We start from the raw sequence: 17,364 nt of genomic DNA on the forward strand, positions 1-17,364 counted from the left end.
TTGGCAGGATGTTTTTCTCTTTTTCGAACTCTGAAAAATTCATGTTGCTTTGTCTCCTCGCAAACGCTGAGCAAGATGAAAAAATCTGCTAGATGTCTGAATCAAGTGGGGAACTCAAAGAGAAAAATGCAAGGCTGCCTCTGTGTCATTCTTGCATCTCTGAGGTACTGGAACAAGGGGGACTGGCACACCCGATGTCCTCCACCAATGAATTTCAGGAGCAGAAAAAAGTTTTTGTGTAAACTTGCACAAAAATTGGTCACACATTTGCACTTTTCCAGAACATTTTCAAGCTTGTTAGTGGACAAAACAGAGAACTCACATGGTTGTTTGTATATTTTCACACTGTATTTCAGCAGAAACAGTAAAACTTGCTTAGGACACCTCTCCCTTTTTTAAAAATTACATTTCAGAGCTCTGTGAAGCGAAAACAGTTTTTGTTTGAAGCAAAAATAAAACATTTGGAGAACGGGTTACAAGTTTCACAACACTTGAAAGAAGATCAATACAATACATGAAGCCTTCACTATCTTTTCCATTTCAAAAAAATATGATTAATTTCTACTGTATTTTGCATGCTTGCTTCTCACAAATGCAACAATTTCAGATATTTTAGAGAATATTGGACCTGAGCAAAGTGTCATTGTGTCCTCTACTTATGTAATGTATCATGTGATGCCAGTTATGAAGGATGGGGTGTTTTCTTTGAAGAGGAATTTTGGTTTATTACAGCTTGGATCTTTTTTTTTTCCAACACTGGCCATCATTTCTATTTATTATACCATTTCTATTTATTATACCAACATAGTTCATTGAATGGGAAAACCATGTAGTCAGGAAGGTTATAAACCATGTGATTGCACCTGAAATGTTGGTAATGTTGGTTTGGGATTAGGTCTAATAGTTTGGCCGGACAACATCATACTGCCACAAAAGGATGTCTGTTTTTGTCGGTGTCTGATGCAGAAATTAATCACCAGGTGATGGTATTTGATCACTTCGGAATGGGACCGGGTTGGACATAATGCTACATTGAAACATTGACTTCTCTCTTCACATTGGATGTACCTAATTACCTAAAATTACATTATAACAACATTGACTTCTGGTGTCCTGGGTGAACGCCTTATTTGTTTGACCCATTCACCACCCACCATATGCAGAGTTCCTTGCTCTTAAAACTATGTTAGTTGCTGGCAGCATTAAATATAACCCTAGATGGGTCACCTCTGAGTTAGTTGAAAGCCCGGTGTGTCTCAGATTGTACCCCTTTTCCATTAAGTTTGCTCTGATTCTTGAACTGGTTCCATTCATGGTTCCAGGAATCTTGGTGCCAACCTGTGAACCAGCCTGCGTTACCACCAGTTTCGAGTGGAACCACTGTCATCAAGGACATATCATCAACGGAGGGTGTCGCACAATGCACAACGCAAGTTAACAATAGCAGCTAAATCCTGGATTACATTAATTACCTGCAAACTTTTGTTCTGTTAGGACAGATATTTGTTTTTACCCAAAAACAAGCATAGACCGACTTTGAAAAATTCTCAATGGACTGTTGCCTTCACGCCCACTTATATCGTCATGGTTCACACTTTAGGTCAAGGAAAACTTGATATTTTTTGGTTCCAGCTGGGAACCAACTTTTTCAGGTTTTGAATCAATTGAGTTTTGATCAAAATTCTCTGAACAGTTCAAGACTAGGTGCAGGAACCAGAACAGAACCAGTTCCATGTTGGTGGAAAAGGGGTAATAGCGACGCCAAAGGGTGCCTTCGGTGTCAGTATCACACGCCGAAAAGGTGTGACAGAACGTCGGTATATTATAACCTTGGAATGAGAACAGGCTGTCTTCTTAGTGATGTTGCCACTTTTGTAGAGCTCAGAAATTGACTTGGTGAGTACAGTGTTATCGCAATGAGAAATGATGGCGAAACATGCTGTAATAAACCAGAATCATCCTTTAATGAGGACAGTGTAAAAGACCCATCATATACATCAGAACACATTGACTCAGCCATTCTGAATATAAGACACAATCTTAAAGCACTGCGTAACTCACACCTGCGAAATGTAGTAAATGAAAAAGCAAATCTGCAAGAAGATAGAGATGTGAAACTTTTAATGGACAGACACTGAGAGGAATGGAATGCATGCCACCACTTTCTTATTCAAAGGCACTGTGTCTTTCCAGTTTGCAGCTGTTAGACGTCTGTACGTTGGCGTTGGAAAATTCTGTCTCACACTATCAGCTACATCTCTTCACAATCAAACTATTTGATCAACTCTATGACAAAGGACACAATGGATTCACACATTCACAGTGTACTAGCTTGCAGTCTAAAGTAGGAGAACACTGTACAAAAAAAAAAAAAAAAAGATGGTTCACAATGACTCACTTTTTAACCTTCCAAAATCCGCAGCGGGGGACTATGGCTTGAGAGAGAACATTTTGAAATCTTTCCAGGCGTAAAAAGACACCTTCAAACACCTCACACCAATTTTCTTCCTGGGTAGTTAAAGTGGTGAAATTTCATCTTCATTCAGTATTGTTGGGGGAAAAAGGACCACTGAGAGGCGATGCTTAATGGCTTATGTGTGTACATTCATTTAAAGACACAGATCCAGTTGTGTTATCTAGATTTAAACCAAATTTCAGCTATGCTACTCACTGCTTGGGCTTTTTTGTTAGTCTGAAAGGACCAGACTGCTTTTGGTAGTTTAATGAGGATTGCTACCTCTGTTTAAGTATTTCTGTCCAGTGTGCATGCTAAAATGTTAACATGTTGTACGCTAAATAACAATAGCCAATCGGCATTATCCAAAATCTTGATTTCATCATAATAATGTCCATTATAAACCAAGAGTCTAAAAACATTTATACAACAATTGTGCTTGGAACATGTGGGTAGAACTGGTTGATGGTCTGAGCTGGTTTGTAACTGGTCATAGCTGGACAGACAGTCTGATGCTGGTGAAAGTGTGACAAGAGGTCACAAATGTTTGTAGACAATATCAACCTGTGCTCAAAATTATTACAATGATCTGAATGAAACGGTTTAACTGTTGTAGGCTGGTTTCATATAATGCTGATGGTGATCTTAGTTTATGGTGTGTTTGGCAGTGTTTTTGCTGTTAAACCAGCTTAAAGGCTCATTTATGCTCGACGATGGAGACGAAGACGGATGGAGCCTTCTGTCAATTCTAAGAGTTTAGTTTGTCCGCATTTGTACACACTTTCTGGAAGCTTACAGATACGGACGAAACTGAGCAGTACCACTGGAGATCATGGAGGCAGTGTAGTGTAGTTCAAGCGAGATACAGGTGAAGGAGACAGCAAAGAAATATAAATAATGTCGGAGTGGAACAAATTGGTAATATAGGGAAAAGAATTCTCTGCTACATGTCGGCATGTTTATAATGGCCACAAAGACCACTGCTGTCTACAGCACTGCCTCCGTTAAGAGGTACAATATTACGACCTCCTCCTCTGTCACCTTATGTTTTGTTGTGTACTTTTGACTCCGCCCTCTAGTGCCATCTAGTGGCTGTATCTATGCCAACATAAAGGACGCATGGAAGTATGAGGGCAGTGACGTTTACATTTGAAACGGACAAATCCAAAGGGAGTATAAATGAGCCTTTACCCGACTTTGTAGTAAGCATGAAGAAAACTTTTTCCTTTCACTAAATGTTCATTCTTTTGGCTGAGTTTTTATTTTTTCGTGTTTTTAACAACCTGTGTTTCACATAGTCCAACCCTACTTGGCTGTGATTGCGTAGTACTCATCACATTGAAGCGTCAAGGTCGGACAAGGCAAGGGTTCGGACAGTGCCACTAGGTTTGGGTTAGTTCTAGTCAGTCACAGCAAAGTATGGCAGGACTAGGTGAGGGAAGACTGGGGGAAAATAATGTGGATGCTAATCGATGCTAATCACTGCCACATGCAAAACTACAGGCAGTTTCTGAGCTTACGCTGTGTTTGGCAGTGTTTCTGCTGCTTAGCTAGCTTAACCCGACTTTGTAGTAAGCATGAAGAGAACTATATTTTCTACGATTAGTTTTTATTTTACAGTATTTTGACAACCCCCTTAACAAGCCTGGAGAATTTAGACTGGTGATATCTGCATCAAAATTAGCTAACCATCCAGACTTAGACGAGCTGCGCAATCCTAGCTGCCTAGAACACCACACTCAGTTTAGTGTATTGCTAGCTGTCTGTTGGGTATTCAACATGCACAGTGAACAGATATAGTGTCTACAGCAGACCCAGATAATGATCATGCAATCAGTCCTCTCAGATACTGGGTAAACTGCCCAAGAAAGTCAATGTAGTCCTTTCACACAACACTATACAATGTGTGTGTTCTCTTTGTGGCTTTGTATTATTTGCTCAACTTAATAAATCTGAATTTCCTGTTTTAAGAGTGCCTGTAATATCTGACCAGGCACAACAGATAAAGACAAAATATCTCTGCTAGCTGTGGCTCATTTAATCATTTCCAGAAATTTTCCAGTTAGTGGACCTTGTGCTAAGAGTATAGTGATAGAGTGAATTTAGATCAAAGTGATAAACTGTACTAAACCTACAATACATGTCACATCACTGCAGGCACAAACTAATTAAAAACTTAACCGCAAGATGGTGGAAGCAGTGATGACACAAACTCGCACTGACAACAGTTGTGGTGAAAGAGGAAACAATGGCTGAGGGAAACAGATGTTTGGTGCAGAAATCTCAGCAAGCTGAGTCCTCGGGCCGATCAGTTATACATAAGCAGTGAACAATAGTGGTTAGCACAGAGAAGGCAACAATGGCTATGAACCAGAGAAGAAGGTAAAGATGGTTAACCCCAAGGGAAAAAAAAACTGAATGTGATATTCGAGACCAATTACAGGCAGTGGAAACTGGTGTGTCAAGAATTCAACGAGTTTGGCCAACAAGCCTGCGAGGGCTTGTTTACTTTCAACAAACATGTCTACTTCTCAGATCAAACCTGCTGACTGAAATTGTTTCGACAAAACACATATGGCCTTTGGAGTCACTGTTAAGCCCCAAACCTGTCAGGTAGAGAACTGGTCTGAAATGTTAAAAGAAGACCGGCAAAGGGTCAGGTGTACGTGAGAGAGAGAAAGAGATAAAGGTGTGTTCTTACATTGACCTAAAGAAAACCAATTGGCAATATTAACAACGCACAAATAAGCTGTGTTCCATTACAGGCGCCACCTCCTCCAAAGAACAAAGAACAACTTAATAATTCTAATCAATGTATTGGTTACAGGTCTGGGTCAGGATATGACGCATCTTGGTCCGGACTCCGGGGATGGAGAGGGATGGCAGGTTAACATAGGAGACACAGTTTGGTCATTTTGCCAACAAGGGCATAGGCGTCCCTGCTTGTTGCCTCTAAAATCACCTATTGAGTGGTTCTCATCAACTTATGAGGTCAAAAATAACCAGCAAGGATTTGCCCATACACGACCCAGGATAGTTCCATGTTTCACATTTAGACACAGTGGATAACTGGCAATCATTGTACCATGTTGCTGGTGAATCTATCCATGTAACTTATTTAACTTTAACTACATGGCTACTTTAGAGAAGCATCAGTTAATTCAAAGGGTATGCTTTCATTTTTTACACCCCACAGCATCCTTTGTCATTGGTCCCGTTCATATATGTACATAACAGTGATCAAGCGAATACAACTGGTATATTTGGTCACATGGTTGTTTTAAGACTAAGCGAGTTGAAGGACTGAAAGCAGTATGAAAAAGTAATTGGTAGATGTGAGGATACTAAAGACCCAGGGAGAAAACTTAGGCAAGATAGTAGCCAGGGTCCACACCTTTGAATCTGACCACTCCACCAAGTTGCCTGATTAATCTGGTACTGTCACATGAAACAGAGGTGTCTTGATTGAAAAGGAATCAATCCAATGAACACCACGGGGGGGATTAATGATTAGCCAATCAGCACCATGGGCTGGACTAAAGCTGCTGTCAAGATGTGCACCAGACCCAGAACCCCTGCTACAGTGTAGTCTGTCTAGCAAATTGGACTTTGAGTGACGTGGCCCCTGAAAAGGAACACAGCAGTAACATGACTATTCCCTTACCCTTAACCCAACCCAACCCTGTCTCCTAAAAATGATGCTCTTATACAGCAAATTTGCAACTGCAAATACATTTTGAAAGAAGCCTAATGTCATCTAGATTCCAATTTCTATCAACATTTTTAAAAGCAACACAAGGTTCACTTGGCAGTGAGGTTCCTTTCATAATGTATTACCCGAAACCATTTGCCAATATACATAAACAGTATTTTCAGGGAGACACGGTTGAAAGCTCTGAACCTTGACTTTAAAAGCATGATAAATCTTTCTCCGGTGTCTTCTTCTGTTTCCCATAGCTTAGGCTAAATGATTTCTGGACCAGAACCATATGGAGACAACATTTAAGAAAAACAAAAAAAACATCTAAAGAGTAACCAAATGACAGCAACATGTACAGAAATACAGTAACTTTGCAAAAACAGGCATGCTAATGTTCTAATCTCTAGCCCTGGAAATAACACATTAAAAAAGCTAAATAGGCAGTAACGTCTGCACATTATTTAAACACAACAAAATATCGACAAAGGAAGAAAGACCCATAATCCATTACCACGATGATGACCATACTGCATAAAGAATAGTAGTATTGGTAATGTACCAGTCTTACATGTGTGTACATCATGAGGGCAGTAATCTGTGAAATAAAGCTACAGTCCAACCATGGTTATCTACAGGAAAATAGTATAGATTCTTTTCCATATTTAATAGTTGAGGGTGAGCTATAAGTATGAACTTTCCTTTTTTCTGTGACAAATAAACAAATAGAAACTGTCGTAAGAGAAACTAAGGCATGTGCATGAGGTCTTTACATTTTCCTGGTCAGAAGACACTGTAGAAAGAGACCCATGAATTCTTTTTTTAAGCTTTTCTGTTGTTTTTTTGTTGTTGTTTTTTTTCTGATGCAATGGGGTGGTGTGTGACATTGCTTTGAGGTTTCAGTGACTGTGACCCCCCCCACCCCATGTTAACCCCACACCCGACCACCCTTCCTAACCCAACCACCCGACCACCTTCTTCTTCCCGCTACTCTTGGGTGAGGAGATTACGCTTTACTTTCGTTGCCGTTCGTTTGGGGAGCCTCGTTGGGAACTGTCTTCACCTCGGCTGTGGCGTTCTTCACCTCCGTCTCGCCTTTAGTGTTATCATCCTTCACAGTCTTACCGCTACGGGGACAAACACAGGAACAGGAAAGAACCAGAAAGAGACAAAAAGAGAGGAGATTCTGTTAACGGTGAATCACTAAGTCTCTCTCACACAGCTAAACTGTCTGCTCTGAGCTGCCTTTTGTGTCATTTTTCAAAGAAAGAAGGGAAAAAAGGGAGGGGGGGGGGGGGGGCGAGGGGGGGCATGCAAGATGCTTTGAGGGAATTTGTTTTCCCTTCTGGAACTGAATGCATTTCACACATAATGGGATCAAGCTCACTATCCTAGCCAGACATCAAATAAGAGTACATGGATGTCACAGCTATTTTCAAGGAACAATGAATGCTGATGTGGAATGAGACAGGGCCGGTACAGTAGGCACAATGCATGAAGGAATGAAAGACTGAGGCATAACCTACAACACAAACTACAATACACAAGAGGATTACACGCCGTCTGGACTGAACCAAGACACAATGGAAAGACACTTTAAAGCCATACTTCACTTAAATCGAATATTTTATGGTGTTAGCAAATGCACCCTTGTTGGAATATATGTGTAGTGATGTGCTGCCATGGCTTCCATTTTGAAATAGTGGTGCTTCACTGTCATGTCAAAAGCAGTCATCTCTTCTTCTCCCCTGTGTGTCAGCTCTCAAATAGCAATTGCAATCAATACACTTCTCTTTCCTGCTGACACGTCTAGTACATATAGCTCTCTGTGGGCCTTACAAAGCCAGGGCCAGGACTTGCACCATATACAGCATCCATAAATACATCCAACCCTGACAGACATAGAACTAAAAAACCATTAACATGAATATCTTTATACTCTATACAATCTTTGAAAACTGATGCCAGCAATGTCACTTTAAATAAAGTGTTTTTGTCCATGCAAACAAGCCAGGAGCTCCGTTAGCACCTCATTAATGCTACAATTTGCACTGCACCCCACAACACTACAATTTTGCCATTGGTGGACCCACAGTTTTAGAAGTATGCATGTGAAAGGCCCAGAGCTACAGTTCAAGACGTGCCAGCAAATTCTTACTCCGACCTCGTCACATATCAAGGCTGGGTCATGGACTTCCTACATCAACATATGACGTGCAAGGTTCCCTGGGTGAGTTGGTTGTTGACATTCTGGGATGCCGTGTCAACTTCTGCCTGTGACATGCATTGTTTCTTTTTTAAAATACACTTCTGTTTGCATAGAGTCTCGTTCAAAATAAATGCACTATGTTGGTACAACACCGCTAATTGATGTTTTTTTCCTTCAACACCAAAGCACGTGGTTGGGTTTAGAAAAAAAGAACCGGTTTTGGCTTTACAGTCACACTAAAGGCAAACACAGGCTTCCCGGGTGAAAGTTCGTGATTGTTGGACCCATCCACCACCCCTCCTGCCCGCCCCACTTGGATTTCCGGCCCCTTAACTTAAGTTGTTGTCCTGCTGTGTTTCCCCCTGATGCTACCAGGCGCAGTTAGACCAGTGACATACTTACTTTAACCCAAAATATGACCTTTTTCTAAATCTAACCAAGTACTTTTGTTGCCTAAACCTAACCACAACCATTTTATAACATTAACCTCTTGTTACAATGTGTCTCAGCTGTTTGTCAAATTGAGTTGCTAAAGAATGCCATGTGTGTTATTAGAAACCAAGGGGCGTGAAGAAGCATCGTTATTTGTTGACATGGGAATGAGGATGGGTTGCAGTCATCCCCTTGTGAATATGAATGTTGTCAACAAGTCTCATAGCAATCTGCCTGACAGAGATTAACAGACACCTTGTATGCAAGGTTGAAGCTTTTGCCTGATAGTGGTGCTAGAAGGAAGTGTCCAAAATGGAAAGGGTTCATCCTCTGGAGAACATGAATGCATCAAGCAGATTTAAAGCCATTCTGCCAATCTGTATTTCTCTTTTGTACTGGTAGCAAATTGGACCTGAAAATCTTAGCGGGTCATCCTCTGGGGACCACAAACATCCACTAATTACATCCGGCTGTCAGGGACACATGTCATGGACCAGTGTGTTGGTGATTGGCAACCTCTGACCTGACAGTGATGTAGAATGACTAACCAGTGGTGTCTAATTTTTTCTATCTTACCACAGTATTATCTAATTATCCCAAATTTGTAGTTTCTTTATTGTTCATGTAGTTGTGTTTAGATTAAACCCTGTCTTAAGAAATATTTTGTAACTTTGTGTGATTGAACTCACAAACAAAGCTTATTCAGGGTATTTCATCATGCCCAAAACATCTGCCTTTGATGCTAAAAAAGCAAGTAAAAACCTAAATAGGAGCCACTGTGATTTTTTATTGTGTTGCTAACTGACCAAAATCCAGAAACAGTGGTCACCTTCACTATCTATAAAGTTGTGCAACACAGACAATAATCCTGACAGCACATCACTACTTAAAATCCAGCTAAAGTATTCAGTCATCTTGATAACATTGATAACCAAAGCAGACTATTGACTGACATGTTTTTCCAACTACTATGCTAAATGAATACTCTTGTCATCATTGATCTAACCTCAAAATTTCTGGGACAGATAGGGTGAAATAATTTCATATTTGGATGATACTTTTTGTACAGACCTTGTGGCCTTGCAGCACACTCCAATCTGCCCACATGGACCGACACCACTGTGATTTGTCACAGGTTGCGGAGAATGTTGCTCTTAATTCAGTCTGAATCAGTTCAACTATGAGATTAGGTTTACAAAGACAACAAGGTCAATGCAAAATGGGCTGGTTAAGTCAGCAAGTGATAACACTACACATTATTCAGAGCCTGAGAGAATCCATCTTCAACCCTCTCTTTAGAACCAACTTGCTGCAGTGTCTGACCTTTAAACTGTAAAACTCTTTCATACCGCACTATCTATGTATTATACTTCTAACTAATGTACTTACAGCACTTGTACCTTTTCAGAGCAATCCAGGCTATTGTTCTGTTGAAACACTTAAAAATGCTCTTACATAACCAAGAGCAATTCAAAGCTAAACTAACTGATTGAAAGCTGCCTTTGAAACATTGTTTTAAAAGTGGTGTGACGAAACATCATGAAAGGCATTTACGCTGAACAAAAAATAAACAGTAACACTTTGTTTTTGATCCCATTATTCACCAGTTTAAATTAAAGAGACTGTTTCTATGCACACCAAAGATTTCTCTTAAATTTTCGTCACAAATTTGTTTGAATCCATGTTAGTGAGCACTTCTCCGCTGATAATCCACCCCTTTCTCATTCCAATCTCATGAAAAACCACCACTTGGTCAGTGATCTCGGCATCAGACATCAACGCAAAAATCCACCATTCACAGCAGAAAGATACATCGCCGGACAGCATCAGTTTGTAATGCAGCCGGAACCTTTCGTGGTGGTATGATACACTGCTGGATGCCACCTTTCACGGCAGTATGATACGAGGACGGCTTCGTCAGTTAATAACGCAACCAGACAGCACCTATTGCAGCGGTATGATACGGCATCAGTTTGAAACACTGCTGGTAATGATGTAATATAAAAAGCTGGAAAGTCCCTATAGGGCGGACAGGAGTGGCGGTGGATGGGTCCAACAAACCTCGCACTTTCACCCGGGGGCTTGGTGTTCGCTTTCTGTGTGAATGTTGAGACAAACCATGATGTTTTTTTCTAAACCTAACCACATGCTTTAACTGCCTAAACATGACCAGGTGCTTTCGTTGTTTTGAGAGACTGTATGCATCTAACAAGCAAAAACTGTACATTAACATCAATCACAGGGGTTACCTAGCATGTAATATGTAGACGTGAATGGCACTGACAAATTGGTGACATCTGATGAGTTGGAATGAGACCGTGCGTAACGCAGATAATCTATCCACCTGATAGTTGTAGCATATCAAAATGCTCATTAAAAGGCACTCTATAATGTGCAGTTTGATCACACAACACAATGACACATGTCTCAAGTTTTGAGGAAGTATGCCAGTGCCATGCTGACTGCAGGAATGTCCACCGGAGCTGTTGAGCGTGAACTGAACTTTTATTTCACTACCATAAGGAGTCTCCAATGTCATTTCTGTAATTTGGCAGTACATCCAACCGTCCTCACAACTGCAGACCACATGCAACCACAACAACCATGGACCTCCACATCTTGTGTCTTCACCTGCAAGATCGTCTGAGACCAGCCACTTGGAGGTTTGTACAATCAAAGAATTTCCGCACAAACCGTCAGAAACCGTCTCAGGGATGCTCAGTTGCATGCTCATCATCCCCACGAGAGTCTTGACCTGACTGCATTTCGACTTTGTAACCGACTTGACGGGGCAACTGCTCACCTTCGATGGCATTTGGCACTTCAGATATGTGCTCTATACACAGAAGTTTACACTGTACTGGGCAAATGACAGACAGCATATATGGTGTTGTGTGGGCAAGCAGTTTGCTAATGCCAACATTGTGAAAAGAGCGGCCCATGGTGGCGGTGGGGTTATGGTGTGAGCTGGCGAAAGCTACAGACAACAAACACAGGTGCATTTTTCTGAAGGCAGTTTGAATGCACAGAGAGGCATGAGATCCTTAAACTTATCGTGCCATATCGCTGCAATGACATTATGTTGCAGTGTGATAATGCACGCCCCCATGTTGCAAGGATCTGTGCAAAATTTCTGGAAGCTGAAAACATACCAGTTCTTGCATGGACTGCATACTCGCCAGATATGTCACTCATTTATCATGCTTGGGATGCTCCGGATCAGCGTGTTCGGCATCCATTTCCTGCCAAAAGTCCTACCAAATAAGTCCTTTGTGTGCATAGATAAAGTAAACTTAGATCTTTAATTTTGTTGTGAAACTGGGAGCAAAAACAAAAGCGTTGAGTTTATATTTTTGTTCAGTGTAAGTTTGTGATGTTTAAGGGTCTATAGTGTGTGGAAATGGTCTGCAAAGATGTTTTCCTACTCGAGAGAAAAATGAGTCCTGAGGAGGAGTGCGTCACTCAAGAACCCACAAGAAGCCTGACAAGGCATTTCAGTGTTGGGATGCAGAAGAAGGATCACCACATAGATCAGTGGGAGAGCTGTGCTTCAGTCCTGTCAAAGAGTTATGAAGAAAAATCCCTCCAATGACAAGTTTAGTTCTATCAAGGTGATGTTGAGCTGACAAGAGCCCTGCTTCCAACTAGCTCTCAACTCCCCATACTTCATCACTGACATCTTCCTCTGGCCATCTGAGTAGCAAAGTCTAAGATGAAGGAGGGAGAGAAAGAGGAGTGATTGTCAGTAAGCCTCTGTAATTCATCCTCAGCCATAGCTATCTTGTCATCCTCACAGGCTGTCAGGAATCAGGAACATCTGCAAACTCCTAGGGGCAAAACTCCAAATAATAACCCTATATAGCACTGCTGAAATGAGGGCTTTGATTCGACAGGAATTAAAACAGAAAACAGAGGTGTCTCAGAGAGATTCTGAGATTGGCAATTTAATTGGCCCTCAAAATGAAGAGGACACAGAACAATGGTGGTGCTGCTTGGAGGTCATTTTGTGACAAGTATTTAATTTACTTTAACAAATTAATTCACTGCTGCATGACAGAGAGGGATGGTATTCTTCTGTCAGGTTCTCCACAAAAAGACATCTCTCCAGTCATTCATAGAGTGGACAAGAATTTCTCATTTTGGTTGTGCAGTGGGACTTCAAGCTAACAGTATCTGTCCCTGTCCTTGTATTTGTCCAGTGTCTGTACTCCAGCTAAGAAACTAAAGCTCTGTTAATGGTATCTTTTACGGACCAATGTTTGTTGTCAACATGTTAACAAGAATCAGCTATAGATTGGCATTCACTTATATAACATGGCAGATAATAGACACATGCCTGTTGTAAGTGAGCCGTCAGAACAAACTGCACAATGTAACATTCCTTACACTACATGCTTGGGTATGTGATTTAAAGAACTTAAGGTTTTTTAAAAATGGTTTTTACCATGATTCCTATTCATTATGATAACACTGTGCTCATCTAAGCAATCTGGGAACACTGCAGCATCACAACAACAAAGTCTGATGGGGAAAAGAACACGAGCCAACAGTTTAACCAGATTATCTGAACCCCCTTTCTGTGGAGGTAAAGATATTTGCGACCACATAGGTAGTTATATCCTTGCGTTTCTATTGAGTTTTGCACTCCTAAGGGCTCATTTATACTCGATGTTAGATCCGGAGATGGACAGAGCCCTCTGTCTGTACTCTGCGTTCATTTTGTCCATATTTGTGCACATTTTCTGAGAGTTACGTATATGGACGAAATGCAGCAGTGCCACTGGAGATCATGGAGGCAGTGTAATGCAGGTCAAGGGAGATATTTAGATGAAGATATTTAAATAATGGTGGAACGGAGTGAATCAGTAATAATAATGATATATATTGAAAATAGTGAAAATAGTGAAAAGAATTCTCCATCCACATGTTGGGATGTATGTGATGGCGGCACAGACCATCACCAGCTACAGCACTGCTTCGGTTTAAAGGCCCTGACAGACCAAGCCAACAGTCAGCTGGCAGTCAATTTCAGACCATCAGTGAGCATCTGTAACCCTAGTTGGTGCAGTGTGTCCCACACTGTTGCCCCTTCTTGGTCCCAATTCAGTATGTTGAAGCGGCGTCAGTGGAGCCCGTTGGTTAATGAAATCACTCTGATTGGCAGTTCAGCTCAGCGCACAAGAAATGAAACAGAAATGAGGAAAGTAAACAAAGAGCTAAAGTCGAGAGGGTGTGACCGAAACAAACTTGTTACGTAAGGTAAGATTAGTTTTCTTTGGCCATTGAGCTCTTGAAACTTTTCCTGGTGGTTTGTGCTCTGTTTTTTCAACATCGGATTGTGTTGCTCATGTGCTAACTGGGTAACTAGCATCAAGACAGTCCTCCGGTTTCCCTCTTTGAATAATAAATACAGACTACCATTGACTGCTGGTGTGGAGAGTTATTTCCTCTCACGCAGGTGCAGAACATATGCACTGGTTGGCCGTTGGATGTAGTCTTTGCGACATGTTCTTGTGCAACTTTTTGGTCGAGATTCGGCGATGTCCGGCAATGCAGCAGGGGGCCTTCGACGCCACTAGTTCTTTGAAGTATGGAAGTGTGAGGGCAAGGACGTTTACAATGTTTGAAACTAACGTATCTATTTTTGAACGTAAAGGGAGCATAAATGAGCCGCACTTCTGTGTGATAAAAAGTTGTGTGTGTTTCTTTGGAAATTTCCCTGTCAGAATTAAAGCTTGATCAATCCATGCCAAGTTAATGTTTAAAGACATCACAAGATTACTGTATGAGATAATAGTATGAGTTTATTAATGCTTCCCAGATTACTTAGTCTGCATCTTAGGTACTGAATTACCTGAGCCATCGCCATAGGCTGAGGTCATCTGTAACAAAGAAGTCGACATATCTCTTCTTTTTGCTCATATACAACAGATATTTAGAGGCTCTATCCACAAATAAAACAGCATTATGATTCTTCACTGCTTTTGTTGCGCCACCAAAATTAGATAAACTTCAATGTGTTTTTTTCTTCGGCTAGGCTACAGCTTTGACCACTGCATGGAAAAAAATGCTATATAAATAGAATATTAGATGTGCATTGTTCCTCTGTGTAAATGTCTTTTAAAATTTTCAAAACCAAAGTGATGGTACACATGTTGTTGGACATTATCCCTCATTGCACAGGGAGACTTCGTGAGTGGCAGGAAGCAAGCAGGAAAATGGTCCGTAAATACTGTTGGATGATTGCAGTTTCGGTGAATTTTCAAAATTGACCTTCATTTTTTGTTGTTTGGCTAACCATGGGGTTTGTTGATCTGACTGCTCTTGTTTCTTGCCCTATTTGACTTCTTTTCTTTTAGCAATGTCAGAGTGTTCCCTGATCTTAATGATTAATTTAGGTGACTATAATCTTTCTGCAGTGAATGATCACTGCAGCTACCAAAATAACAGCCTTTATGCTTTGAATGTTCTCTATATTAGATCTTTCTGCAGTGAATGATCACTGCAGCTACCAAAATAACAGCCTTTATGCTTTGAATGTTCTCTATATTAGATCTTTCTGCAGTGAATGATCACTGCAGTTGTTGTTGCAGTGAATGATCACTGCAACAACATTGAATATCCCCTCAGGGGGATTAATAAAGTGAATAAACTCAAACTTAAAAACTTAAACTACCAAAATAACAGCCTTTATGCTTTGAATGTTCTCTATATTAGAGTTCTTGCTTATATTCATGAACGGCTGGTGCTAGGACTCATTCAAGCATTGCTGAAAGACCTGGAGTGTGAACAAGGTGTGTTAAGGAAATGCATCTTTCAGCCACATGCAGCAGCTGAGTCATCACAGAGATCATTTGGGTGAAATACAAAGAAGCTGCATGGCAGAAGAAAGGTTGACTCCATTGAGTGAGCAAACAAAGAGGTGGAGGGTGGAGGTGGTGGGTGAATGGAGACAGGCACGCACTGGTGGCATCCCAATGTATTGTATTCCTGTGCCATTTAACTGCATGGCCAAGATCTGGCATTCTTAAAAGAAAAATACCACCATTCAGCCTGAGTTGCAAATAACTTTGTTTGGTGTACCCAATTTTGCTTAACCAGCCTTGAAAACTGAGGCATGTCTAAAATCATAACTATGCTTCCTTTTCAAAATGCAACAGGATTTCTGGCTGCATTTCTTTCAGGTTTAATGAGGCTGTTGTTGGCTGAGACGTCAGTATCTTTGCCTCTGGATCTTCTTCTACAATATATACAACTAAAAACTGGTACAAGCCCACAGCCAAAATATTTTCATCGGCAACATCGTCAAAATCTACTGAAAGGCAGCGGTACTTAGAAGCACTGATTAAAGTCTTGGAGATTAACACATTTTGCTTTTTTTTTTTTTTTTTTTCTCCCTAACATCAACCATTGTTTGAGGTTCTCAGCCGCCCGTTTTTGTGTGCAGGTAAGCTTTTCAGTTTTGTGTAAAATTAATGCAAGGCCAGTCAATTCTACTGTTTCTGTCATTCAGCTGCACAATTTGTCCTTAACCATTTCCAAAACCTTTTGACTGCACCATAATCAAACTTTGGCCCTTTTTATACAGGGACTGCATTATAGGGCCACTACTAGGTCCCTTCTTTATGCCACCTTTGCAGTTTTACACAGAACCAAAGGATGGTGGCACCATTCTGCTCCAGTTTGCGATTTTAAATAACATGGCGGCATCGGGGGAACTGAAAGAGGCGTGATGGCATTGATGTTTAATGTGGGATTTAGGCATAACATGACTGCTGATCTCTGTTACATGCCGGCTGATCTCGTCCTGTGCTGGGAGGGTAACGAGTTCCCAAATTTCATATGAACATTTTTAGCAGCTGTTTTTCTTCTTTGAGTTAGCCGCTAACTGCTATCAGCTGCTTTTTACATTGTCCATGGTGAGTTGCATGAACAACATGTCGTCAAAACATCACACCCATGCCACCCATGATCCCATCCTGCCAGCTGTCCTGTTAATACAGAGACTGTTTCAACGCTGTTACTACCTCCCATTAAAGGTGAGACCACTCTGTCCCTCATTCCGCCTTCAAATCTTACATACATAACTGTGAGGTGGCATAACCGTGCAATATTCCTACCTTGAACTGGCAGTGTGAAAGGGGCTTTTGTCTTACTTATGACCAAGTACTGTCACAAAACAATCAAAAGCTTGTGAATTCTTAAGTAAATTTTTTCAAATAAACGCAAGAAGTTTGTGCTCTAGAGAAAGGATCAGCACTCAGTGAATAACCTCCTAAGCCCTAGGATAAGCTATTATGGCAAGGCTTAAATACAGACCAGTGAGCAGTGATAACTAACATGTCTTTGGGGTCATCAAGTGCGAACCTCCTTTCACCAGTGTTTCGTCTAGTTGGTCCCACGACACCTCCAGGAGGCTAGACAGTGATCTCCAGCATCCCAGAGACACTCCCCTAATGCCAGGTCTCACTACTCCCTGCACCAACCCAACAACCTCCTTTACTTTACTTATGCATGGCTTTCTCAGCCCAAACAGCACTGCCACCTTCAAGAAACCCAGGCTCCGTTCAT

The 17,364-nt window shown here is 41.1% G+C and overlaps 1 protein-coding gene across 5 annotated transcripts in view; it reads right to left on the reverse strand.

Annotated features, from left to right (window-relative positions):
• Window positions 1–764: 764 nt before the first annotated feature.
• The window catches only part of ncam1a (neural cell adhesion molecule 1a), a 422,624-nt gene continuing 406,024 nt past the window's right edge, over window positions 765–17,364 (reverse strand). For all 5 annotated transcript variants that reach the window (XM_049593047.1, XM_049593044.1, XM_049593043.1 and 2 more), the window contains one exon: window positions 765–7,279. In XM_049593047.1, coding sequence (XP_049449004.1) covers window positions 7,159–7,279 — 121 coding nt within the window. In that variant the 3' untranslated portion in view covers window positions 765–7,158. The remainder of the gene's footprint in view (window positions 7,280–17,364) is intronic.

Source organism: Epinephelus fuscoguttatus, linkage group LG12, assembly GCF_011397635.1.
Source record: "Epinephelus fuscoguttatus linkage group LG12, E.fuscoguttatus.final_Chr_v1".
In the NCBI taxonomy this organism is placed as follows: Eukaryota; Metazoa; Chordata; class Actinopteri; order Perciformes; family Serranidae; genus Epinephelus; species Epinephelus fuscoguttatus.